This window comes from Varanus komodoensis, unplaced genomic scaffold, assembly GCF_004798865.1.
Source record: "Varanus komodoensis strain SLA01 unplaced genomic scaffold, ASM479886v1 scaffold21, whole genome shotgun sequence".
Lineage (NCBI taxonomy): Eukaryota > Metazoa > Chordata > Lepidosauria > Squamata > Varanidae > Varanus > Varanus komodoensis.
In genome coordinates, this window is record NW_025335589.1 from 5,991,589 (window position 1) to 6,004,227 (window position 12,639).

General features: G+C 40.5%; 1 protein-coding gene across 4 annotated transcripts in view; it reads right to left on the reverse strand.

Annotated features, from left to right (window-relative positions):
• OTUD4 (OTU deubiquitinase 4) overlaps positions 1 to 12,639 on the reverse strand; it is a 40,303-nt gene that overhangs the window by 15,865 nt on the left and 11,799 nt on the right. For 3 of the 4 annotated variants that reach the window (XM_044430994.1, XM_044430993.1, XM_044430992.1), the window contains exons 5-12: positions 11,895 to 11,941; positions 10,634 to 10,706; positions 7,482 to 7,563; positions 6,487 to 6,625; positions 4,876 to 4,933; positions 4,061 to 4,178; positions 3,886 to 3,950; positions 281 to 381 (exon numbers count right to left, since the gene is read on the reverse strand). In XM_044430994.1, the coding sequence (XP_044286929.1) occupies positions 281 to 381; positions 3,886 to 3,950; positions 4,061 to 4,178; positions 4,876 to 4,933; positions 6,487 to 6,625; positions 7,482 to 7,563; positions 10,634 to 10,706; positions 11,895 to 11,941 (683 nt within the window). Of the gene's footprint in view, positions 1 to 280; positions 382 to 3,885; positions 3,951 to 4,060; positions 4,179 to 4,875; positions 4,934 to 6,482; positions 6,626 to 7,481; positions 7,564 to 10,633; positions 10,707 to 11,894; positions 11,942 to 12,639 lie in introns of those variants that run through there. The other variant, XM_044430995.1, reaches the window with a different exon arrangement.

Below are 12,639 nucleotides of genomic sequence, written 5' to 3' on the forward strand. Positions count from 1 at the left end.
AAGTCTCTCTTTAATTTACACTAAACTGCTGGCCAAACAAGATTTGACTAGTCAGAAAATGACAGCACCCTAACACTCATTCATAGCGCCCTAAAGCTAGAAGTGTTTGGAAGTCACCTAATCCAACCACTATACAATACATGTGGAGAGTCTGTCAGACTGCTATCTATCCAGTCTCTGCTTAAATACTCCCAGGACAGCCCACCATTTCCAGGGGCAAGTTTTTTCACTCTTGAGCAACTCCTGCTGCCAGGAATTTTTTTCTAAAGTTTTCACTTACTTGGCACTAAGCTCTTCCACGAAAACCACCACTGGCCCATTGGCAGACAGAACTTCTTGGATGTGAGCATTATAAAACTTTCCATTGTGGTCTAAACGCACCTATAGAGTAACAGAGAGTACATCGTAAAATCAATTGGAAAAAGGCGAGCAATTTTAATGTTTCACATGCCAGCAGATGCATCTGCCTTCCTTTTCTCAAACCATTTTGTCAGTAGATCTCCTACTGGAACAACACAAGGCTTCTTCAGCATATTCAAAATTCATCAGCACCTTTTCAGATCAGCACCCCCACCCCATTCCCCAATGACATCTCAGATCAATCTGCATCCCTCACAAACCCATTCAACACCAAGAAAATGGAGCAAAGACTTGACTGGCTTGGAAGCCAAAAGCAGGCAGGCAGAGCCAAGGTACAACCAGCACAGTTATTACGTACACATACCCACCATTTGATGGGCATTTTAACTAGCCTTTTTCATGTTCAATACAATGTCAAGGACAAATGCACTTGACTATGAATGCCCAAGTGGTGCTGTGAGATACAAAAAGCATCATCAATGTGGCAATGGATATATTTAAGGGGACAGAAATGGTATTACCATAGCTTGGCTGTACATATCCTAGATCAGTGATGGCAAACCTTTTAGAGACCAAGTGCCCAAAATGTAACCCAAAACCCACTTAATTATCGCAAAGTGCCAACACTGCAATAAAACCTGAAAACTGAGGTTTTAGTTTAGAAACAACAGTTCACAGCCAGTCCAAGCAAATCTCTTGCTCCCTCTCTCTCTCTCTCCTTGGCAGTGTACTGATCGGCCATGCAAAAGCTCGGACGAGTCGCAGCTAATGAGTCACAGCATGTGATGGCATTGCCTGACGCTGCTACTCCTTTCTGAGCATGTGCATGGCCCCTATGTGCCCTGTTATCAGCTGCTGGGGCAATGCTGGGGCTCAGCTGCTGGGGAGATGCTGGGGCAACTTGGCTCTGCATGCCCACTGTGGCATGCATGCCATAGGTTCACCACCACTGGCCTAACCCTACCCTGATGCACTCCCTTGACCCTAATATAGGGGTAAAAAACCATTGAAAGGGGCGATTTTGAAAAAGCCTTCCTTGAGTAGCTTTTTCTACACAGCTCATCATTTCTGCCCATTCGAACCATCAAAACCCTGCCAGGACACCTCATTTTTCTATCGCCCAACCCAGTGATGGTGAACCTTTTAGAGACCGAGTGCCCAAACTGCAACCCAAAACCCACTTATTTATCACAAAGTGCCAACACTGCAATAAAACCTGAAAACTGATGTTTTAGTTTAGAAAAAACAACTCACAGCCAGTCCAAGCAATTATATCTCCTTGACAGTGCACTGACCGGCCATGTGAAAGCTCGCACGAGTCGCGGCTAATGAGTCGCAATGCCGGGGCAACTTGGCTAGCATGCCAACGGAGAGGGCTCTGCGTGCCCACTGTGGCACGCGTGCCATAGGTTTGCCACCACTGTCCTAGATGCAATCTCTGTGGCCTGTACTACAGCTTGCATCATGAGATGCTGACTGGGGATAGTGGAAATTGTAGAATACCAATATATGTCTGGGGAAGGCTGCTATAGCCCATAATTATTAGATGAAGGTTTAAAAACTGAAGAAAATGCAACAACTGTATCCCAAAAGAGAGCTGCTTCTGCAACTCAGGGATCACACATAAAAGGATACAATGCATCTGTTAGTCAAGGAATGGGCTTTTTCTGGATGCCTGAAAGCCATATTCACTCAATTGAGATGCTAAAAAAGATTTGTGCTTATTTCCTCTCTTTTTGCTCATAAGAAATAAACAAAGAGACACAGAAGTTGTGGTACAAAAAATATAACCAGAATGTTTACATTAAAAATGTATCTAAGCCCTATTATCACCAAAAGGGCTTCAATTAGCAGCAGACATTGTCCTCCAGCATTCCAATGTTAAGGTTTACACTGTATTTATTAGTCTGAAGCATTTCTACCCACTCATCAGATTCCCAAAGCCACTTAAAGATCAAGAGAAAAATAGTCCATTTCTTCCAGTTGCAATCAAAAAGATACAACACAAACAAAGTGCTGGGGGGAGAGGAAAACAAGCAGCCACAGACCCAATTCTGAATATATAATGACTTTTGAAATAAGCCATTAGAGTGAAAACAGTTCAGGGAGAGGAGAAACCTGGAGGAGCTGGTCTCTTAACAGAGCCATCCGAGGGGTCCCGTTTCTTCTCTTTCCATTACAGCCATTTCCCCCACCTAAGCCATGAAGTTCACTGGGTGGCCATGGGCCAGGCACTATTTCTCAGCCTAAATTACCTAAGATGTTGCGAACATAGGTGTAAGAGGAGAAGACCACCTTGAATTCCTTTCAAGAAAAGGAATTTTTCTTAATAAAGAAAATGCAAGATAAATGCTAACAGTTTCCACAACCCGGAAAGAAAGATTTGATTCACATAGAAACCCTATGGATCTTCCAACTGATACCGCATACAGAGTATACAGTGGCTTCCCATCCTCCCTCCCTGATTCAATTAGTTACATCCTGTTTAGCAGAAACCAGCATGTATTATTCTATCTGTTCTGACAAACCATGCTATCCACTGAACAGGAAGCAACTAATTTGATCAGCATTCAGAACAGGGAGGAGAAAATGAGCAAGCTGCAGTGCATTCCAAACACAGTGTTAGAGTGGGGTAGGCAATGTGTTTACTCTGGGCCCCAAAGTGTCCTCAGAAGCCTTTCTTGGTGCACAATAAAATGCCCCCCACTCCTCCAAATTTAACATAAAAGTAGTTAGGTATTTTCTTAGTGCCAGCTGGGATTGCCTCAAAGCAAAGTAGGAGCCTCTATTTATTCGCATCTACATTTCCCATGAAAGCCTCTGCACAGGATATTTGCCCTTTGTGACTAGCAGTGCCCACCCAGAGCAGCCATTTTAGGATTGCTCTCAGGACAGTTCCTCACATTTCCAAAATAGCCCACACAGTGGGCCGATCCTTGGTTTGGATGACTGGGAATATTAGCTATGCAGGGCCAGAGAACTGAAAGTTCACTTGGTCAGTTACAAGTGAATGAAGCATAGCACAATGGAGGTGCAGGAGGAAGAGGAAACAGAAGCTTGCCACCTTCCAATCCTAAAGAGGCTCCACAACTTTAGTTTCAGCACTGCATCTTCATGTCAGAAAATACTGCCTTGATCAATTTCTTCCTTGTATGTCTGCCTCTACTGTTATTATATTGCATTGATATCTTGCCGTATTTTCCTCTTCTGAGGAATCCAAGGCAGTTTACACTGTCTTCCCTCTTGCCATTTTATAATCACAATAACCCTGTAAGGTAGCTTAGGCTGAGAGTCGATGCCTGGCCCAAAAGCACCTAAGCAGTTTTTGGCTGAAGAGAGATTATAGCCCAAATCTCTTGAGATGCAGTCCAACACTCTAACCACTACTTTACACAGCCCTTAAAACTACAAAGCTTCTATCAGGGGAAAGCAAAAACCCTATGGGAAAGATTCTAACAGCAGCATGCAGAAGACTAAGGAATGAAAGAGCAGCAAGTAGAGTTACTCAAATTCAATGCCACCTACTTGACATTTATCTCCAACTGAATACTGCATGCCAGCAGCAATAGAAAAATCTTGTTTTTGCTGATCTGTAACCACATAAAGAAAAAACATGTTATACAATACCATTAGGTAAGTACAGAAAGAACCTCAACCCCTGCCCAACATCAGAGTACTAATTGCAATTGTTGGAACTTACCACGCTTTGATTGATGCCACACTTCATATTCAACATTTTGGTAAACAGATGGATTAAGGGATCTTAAAACGTTTTTGGGCAAGCTAATAGAGTTAGCTTTTCCATGTTTGTGAAGTTGCTGTGAAAAGAAAGCAAATAAAAAAATCAGAAAATAGCTGAGACAACAAGTGAACAATATTTGTATTCATGAGAAACATATGTAACTATTATTTGTAATACAGCTGTGCTCCAATGTATATAACCCACATTAAACAATAAGAACATTTATACATATTCACATACAACAAATTCTAAATAGTGTAATGTATTTGGAATCAAAATGTTATCACTCAATATGTCTCTGAGCCGTTCAGCATATACAGCAGAATTCACAACCAGCATAATACACAAACAGTGAGTTATTCCTTAGCAACCGGAATATTTTCTTTTTTCCTAACCACATTTAATATTTTGACTAATAGAGGAAGCCACTTTTCCTCAAAGAGAAATCAAGAGGACTATTGGAGAAATTTGCATTTTTCCAAAAATCAATGTTATTTGCAGCAGAATCCTATACATCTTTATACAGAAGTCCTAATATATTCAATTACGTTTATTCCACAATAAGGCCATTCTGGATTGCAACATTAACTATGGACTTGCATTCCATTATTTTAACAGGATACACATATAACTAACATTATCTGGTTTTCCTCTTCAGACAGACAAGTTTCACAGTCAAATACCTATACTAATACCCTCATCTGAAATAAACTACATTAGTTCAAAGGTATGGAACTTCATAGCTAATTGCAAGAACATTGCAAGTAGCATACCTTCTTGCCCACAGGGAGTTTCAATCCATTTGAAAAACTTGGTGCAGGTGTTTCACTTCTACAAAGAAGAAAAGATATATAAACATTTCAGAAACAAGAAAGGCCTTTGCTTGTACCCTAACAAGCCGGAATCCTTCACCCTTACAAGGAGAGCAATCCTCAATAGAACATGACAAGGCAACTTTATTCAAAATCCAAATATCCTGAGTTGATTGGCCTGAATATCAGGCTTACTGAAACCATGCTTTGGGGGGAAAAACCAAAGGAAGTGATTAGCCAATGGTTTTGTAATAAATTTGGAAATGCCAGTACTCATCAAGACAGTGCTCATAGCCATGCCTTCAAAACAAAGGCAGTTTTGTCACTCCATAACAACACACTAGCTTCAGCAGGTCTCATCTTTGCCCCTGCGGCTCTTTTGAAATGGGCCTTACCTGCCCACTGGAAAATACTTCCACATCCACTCTGCTTTCTCATGTTAGGATTGCAGGTAAGTTCAGAAGGAACAGGGAAGTCTGAGAAGGGTGGCAGATTGTTTCAACATCTTTCATGAAGAACTGCCAGTGCTACACCCCTGAAAACCCTGGCTCCACTACAATCCACAATAACCATCCCACTATTAAACACACACAAACACATTAAGTTTAATTAACCAAGTTGTAAAAATCTGGAATAAGAATACAAACCCTTTGGGCAGGCCCAATGGAGGAACCCAGAGGGAGCTTGTTAGCTCATACTAAGGCAATGGTGCTTTTTAAAAAACAAAACATTTAAACATATTTCCCATGTTCAGCACCAAACACCCCAACTCATTTTTTCAGGCAATGAAAGCCAGTAATAAGAGCTACTAATTCAATTCCTAATTTTTTTTTTAAAGCCCAGCAATACATTTCTCTTTTGAACAAAGAAGTGGAACATAGGTCATTTACTGAATCCCCTTTAATGAACCTCTTATGCTTGGGAAGGGAGCAGCAACCCTCTACTCTCTTCTCAAAGGATCAGTACTATATAGCCTGACGGACTACTTTCTGCCTTTCCTTCATCCAATCTTCAACATTTCAAAGAGTCCTGCTGCTTCTAAAGAACAAGTCAGGTGTTTTCACATGCCCTTTGAAGCAGGCAGAACCATCTTTAAAAAGTTATGGAACACAAATGCTTGTAGCAGGTTAGGCAACAAGGTGCCCATATAACATTAATGTGGCCTTGAACACCTTTCCTGGTGTCTCCCAACGTGTCCTACCCTTCCCACCTTGTAATTATAGTCTTAGTGGCAGCTGGGGATGCTGTGAAATTTAGGCTTCTGTTATTGCTGACAACTGTGGTTCAAGTTGTCATCCAGAGTGTTGAGGATCCTTGCCCTTTTCTCAGTCTTCATGGCAGCTTGCTTGTCCTTTGGCACCCTTCCAGGGAAACCATTTTGTACCAGTGCTCAGGACAGTTCATCAGATTGCCAAATCTGCCAAAAACAAACTTGCCTACCCCAACATATAGCTTCAGGGAAACAAAATTTCCTCACAGTTTCACATCTTTGCACATTACTCCCTTAATAACATTAATAGCTAATAACTGTGATGCCCTCTCTGCTTTTTCACCTCAGACTAATAGACTTACTCTGCATCTTCATCCTCTGAGTCAGAAGCTTCACTGTCCCCAGTGCCACACTTAGTCACATCCAGGGGCTTAAGTTCTTCTATGATTTTATTCACGTTGACATTAAACACTTTCTCATACAGCAATTCATAAAGAACAGCTACTCAGGACAAGAACACAAAACAAAAAGCACTTCATCACAAAAGGAGCAGTCATTTTATCAAGTTCCATAAATGATATGATCCTGTGCAAGCCCAATGACTGCACCAGAGAGACAGTCAGCTCAGATGCAAGGAGAGCTCTGCAAACAGCCTTAGCGGACCACAGCTGTCTGTGGATTTTTGCCTGTGCATTAAATGGTATGACTGCCTTCCAGTTTTGCACTACAATTCTAGCATGCCTGAACAATACCAATAAAGAACTCAGGACCAAAATTGCACAATTTCTGGCACCAGCAGGTAATAATGAACTTTATACACTTCAGTAGACATGTGAATATGTCACCATCCCAGAAAAGTTCCCAGGAAAGCATATCTTCAGGATATTCAGTTCCCAAGCAGGGAAAAGTAATTCAGCAAAAGATGCAGACAAGGGTTACCAAGTCACAACCCAGATATTCAAATAATGGCTCTGATCTCGCTTATCGAATCTGCTGTACCAGTGCAGCTCTGCAAAGCATTCCATTTTATGGATTTCCCAAATTCCTAATGAAGTTAGTAATGAGGGATCCTTGGCTTTTTCCTTTTTCCTTGCCAGGTTCTTTGGCTGCCCCCCTTCCCCAAGATACTGCATGGCACACCTGGCATTCTACTTCCTACTAGCAGGCAGGTAAGCAAAGCAGGAATGGCCTAGAGAGGCCATGGCTGATTGAACACCATTAGCTGGAGCACTTAGAACAAAATGGACAAAATGAACAAAATGGAGCTCCAGGTAGTCAGCTGGTACACCCCCCCACACACACACACACACACTCCCAATACTACATTTCAATACTGATGTATCACATTAGTACTTACACTGGCAAAGAGCAGCACTGCGTGTATACTCTATAGGATAGACAATGTCATAGTGGCTGCCATTTGAAAAACACAGTAATACCTAGAAGAGAATTAATGACAACTTGAGACTATACATTACCATTACAAATCTAAACATTGACCAAAAAGAACTAAAACACCAATGGATTGTATCCCATGTTAGTCTAAAGAAGTAGTAAGACCTCCCTGAAACCCACTTTATTGGATAATTTCTGCTTTATTGGATAATTTCTCCAATATTCCATACTTGGGCAAGGTGCTGGGCTGTGTGTGGTGAATTGTCAGTGATTATCCGGGGATTCCTGGATAATATGGATTATCCAGAGCGATTTCAATCCTGCTTCAGGCCTGCTTATGTGACAGAGACAGCTTTGGCTGGTTGCCTTGGTTGGTGATCTACAATGATAACTGGGCAGGTCCAGTGTGCCCACACTGATGACTTTCCGTAGTACTGACTATGGTATCTTTCTGAGGCATCAGTTTAAGGTGGGTCTGGCAGGCACCACTATACAGCTGCTTCAGTCCTTCTGGGAGGGGTGATTGGAGAAGGTGGTGCTACTGGCCTTAGGTGTTTCTTGGGGGTCCATCTCATCTGGTGCCACCACTAAACTGATGAGACACAATTCTGAAGTGCCTGATCCTGCCTAGTCTTGGAAGCTAAGCAGGGTCAGGCCTGGTTGATATCTGAATGGGTGACTTAATGTTGTGAACTGCCCAAAGAGCTTCAGCTATGGGCAGTATAGAAAAGTAATGAATAATAACAATAGTTAGACTAAAGTGTGACTAACTTAACTCTATCTTTTCTTTCCAACTAAATCCAAGAAAGCTGTTCTAAATCAGGAGACTGGTTCCTGATGTCTCTCATGGGTTGAATGAAAGCAAAGAAATTGAAGCTTAATCCAGAAAAGAGCAAGGCATTCCTGATCAGCTGAAGGAAAAAGCCTGTGTTGGATGAGTTTACAGATCCCATAAAGAATAAGGCTCACAGTTTGAATATATTTCTGACCTTGATCTTGAACTGGGATGCTCATATTTACTTATTTATCTGGCCAGGGTGACTTCTTTTCTTTTACAACTTTTCTTTTATAACTTCTTTTATATTGTTTGTATTTTTTATTTATTTTATATTATTAATTTTAATTTTATATTGTTAATTTTGTATTGTATTGTATTGTGTTGTAAGCCGCTCCGAGGCTTCGGCAAGGGGTGGCATAGAAATGTAGTAGTAATAATAATAATAATAATAATAATAATAATAATAATAGTAATAATAATAGTAATAATAATATTTTGGCAATGCCCAGAAGTGCATTCACACAAGGAAGGCTAGTGCACCATCTTCAACTGTTCCTAAACGTGTCTTAGTTACTTTCCTCTTGGAATACTAGCAAACACTCTTTGAAAACTACTCAGAAACTTTAGCCTGCCCGAAGTGCTCCAGACATACTGTTGATCAGGGCTAGTTACAAGCAGCAGGCAACACTCTTATTGCAGCAGCTTCACTGGCTGTTTTGGGACAAATCCAAAGTGTGGTTATGACCTGTAAAGGCCTAAATGGCTAGAGACTAGGCTACCTGAAATAACACATACAGAACTCCTTATTCAGGCAAGTATTTGCTGCGTAATCCAGTCCGTTGAGCTGGACCCTTTTTTATTATGTTATTACTGTAGTTTATTGAACTAGGATAAATTTTATAATTGTTTTAATCAAGTTTTATATGTGCTTATAAGCCAGCTAAAGTGCTATTTTTCTTGGTTTAAAGAGAGGTGCATAATAAATAAATATCTAAATTTTCATTCATTTCAATTGGTCTCGTTTAAACAGGATTATGAGTGCATACAACTCATTGTATTTCTAAAACAATAAATCATTTGAACAAGTGCAATTATTTCAAGACTCCAGACATGAGAAATTCAGTACAGTTTGCATTTACTGGATAGAGTGAAGACAGAAGAGGCCACTCAGATGTCTTCTTATATAGGCCTGATTAGATATTGGACAGCCTTCCCCGAACTACTGGCTTCTAAAATTGCTGGAGTTGCAGTACAACACATTTGGAGGCCACCGGATTGGGAAAGGTTTTTTAAAACTATAACAACTTCAGATATACTACAAGTCCCCCACCCCCAGCCCAGAAATGGGTACGGAAATATTTGGACTGGGAAATCAGCCTGATATCACACCCAAACCAAATCCAAAATGGAAACACAGGTCCTGTTAATAATTTTAAGGGCAGAAGAAAAAGAGTACAGATATCCCATATTTGTCTGGTTTAACCTCCAGGCAACACAGACTGAGCCCAAAAGGTATGGGCATTATAGTGCCATGAACTTGCTTTAGGATCAGAAACAGGCTTTTTTTATCCTTCTCAAAAGGTAAGGCTGCAGTCCTATGCACCATGACAGGGAAGTAACCTTCACTCAATTAACTGGGACATATGTAGACATACACAAGATATCACTGTAGGATGATTTTAAAAACAAGCATTCACAAGTTAACACTGGCATAAAATACAGAAGCTGTTACTTGGAGCCCCAATTTTTGTTACAGTCATCACCAAAGCAGTGCAATTCATACATTTCAGACTCTTTGCAAAGTGCCAGAGGGTGCTAGATGGGACTCCTCTTTTGAATGGCAAGCAGATGTACATATGCTAAGAATTACAACCCTGGGAAGCTGGTCACAGACTGCAACAAATCTCAGTATGTAGCCTGAGTATAACACCATAAGGACACTCCAAGTGGGTGTCAAAACACCCAACACCAGCTGCACTGGTGGAATAGTGGTGGCTCAGTGGCACAGCACATGTTTGGCAGGCAGGATGTTCTGAGTTTGATCTCCAGGTAGAGCAGGTAAAACCTTTTCCTGAAATCCTGGGGAGCCACTGTCAGGCAGCACTGGTAGCACTAGCCTAGAGTGACCAGAGACATGACTCCATATAAGGCAGTTTTCTATGCCTTAACCTTATCAGTATACCAGGTCCCCCAGTTAAGAACAAATATATTCCTGAGATCATCTTTAAGTTGAATTTGTATGTAAGTCAGATCACGAATATTAAAAACATATAAAACACTGGGTGTATACATATTAATATCAGTTATACATTCAGGTATATTCGCAAGCATCTTACCTTATCAGGAAAGCCATTTTCGGTGACATGCGAAGGAGCACAGTTTGGTTCCTGATAGATTATAAAATCTTTTCTAGAAGAAATGTATGTCAAGGGAGTGAGAAACACAATAAAAACACAGGCTTCAATACAGAATGAATAATTAATAGGTTTAGTATAAATAGAGCTTGACAGAAAAACCCACAACTATCTGAACTGTTCAGATGCATGTAGCAGCACATGAAATATGGTTTATTTGTTACTTATTTACTAACATTACATTATATGCCTTATTATTATATATATTATATTTAACATTATATTAAGATGCCACTTTATTTCCTGGGACATAACTAAGCCATTAGACAACAACAGCCTGTAGATTCTGTAATCAAAGCACATGTTAACATTGACAACATGACAATAATCAACAAATCCCTGCTCAGAGGGTTATGCAAGCAGCAGAAACTGGAAACCACTGTGGCCTGAAATTATATCTAACATCCCATGATTCAAGTCCACTTATTTTCCCTCCCTCTCCATGCCAGTATTTCCACAACATCAGACCCAGAATTGGAATTCCTATGTATTTATCTTCTCCCACATAATGTATTCTTTCTTCTCCCTTCCTTTGTATATTTGCCCCTCCCCAAAATAATATGCAAGCAATAAATACACATGTGTATTAGAGTGCTTTTAATGTTTATCCTGTTTTATCAACCAAGAAATCTGGTCTCCTTTATTTATTCAGGAAAAAATACATATTTAAAACCTCTATCATTAACTCTTAAGTCCCAGCTCTCAGTCGCAGTGTTCAGGTAACAGTAAGGCTGCAATGCTATACCCAATCTTGGGGAGTTAGTCCCACTGTGCTCATGGAACTTACTTCAAAGTAGGAATATAAAGGCTTGCAGTATGGATCATGCCATCACGCCTATTTAGCTTAATTATAACAATATACAAACTGTACCTCACTCATATCAACCAAACATTCTAGGAAATGCCAACAAAACAATGAAAACAGGCAGTTTTCTTGGATGCTCAGTAACACTGTATAGCTATCCCATAAGTGGAAGAAAGCCTGTTGAAATAAATTACTTCCATGTACAACTAGTAAATGTAGTTTACACTGAATATTATGCCTCATAGCAACTAATTCTACTCCAGCCAGTGCAAAGGATATTTATTTGTGTGTTACTTTCCAGGCAAATTCAAGCTCAAGCATCATGCTGGCTACAAGTTACTGTTTTGAAGCTTATCAATGAAAATGTATATTTCTTACTTGTACATAAGAGAAAGGGCACTTATTTCCACTTGTCCGACCCATTCCTGCATCAAAGAGAGGAAAACTTAATTGCAGCAAAAAACTGAACATTAAGAACATACCTAGGTAAAGTCAGAACACAAACCACCTTAAGTATTTGTTCTAGAAGTCAACTGGAAGGTGTGGATGTTGCTCACAGACACCCATGAAGTCACCAAGGACAAACAAGCAATTAGATTCATCCTATTTCAGTTAATGTGCAGTCACTGCTGCTCACCAAAATTGCTTTCAGTAATTCAATGAGAAAATGTAATTTCATTTCAATCCATTTGAAATCCATTTTCCCTACATTTCACATACACACCTCATTTTCCCTGAAGTATGGAAGTATATAAAAAGAAGCATTCCTCTTCCCCTGGTCCCACTCCAGCACTCTACTGCATCCTTCCCTTTCTGCATGTTCTGCTCTCATATGCAGACATCCCTACCATGCACTACATGAGCTCATAACAGAGCTCATGCATGAGTCCAACTGTGCAAGCAGGCACCAACTGGATTGTGCCTTAAGCAACTGGACTTTCAAAGAAGGCTCTTTGTTTGTAATAACCAATAATACTTGCAGTCATGATGAGAAGTCCAGAGTGAGTCTTGCTGCCAAGGAGCAGAAGGTACAGAAAGCCAGAGAACCTGCCCCTGCCCCAACAGGGCAATAGGCCAAATTGAGGGGAGTTTGATCACATTCCCTATTCAGCCCCAGGGAGCA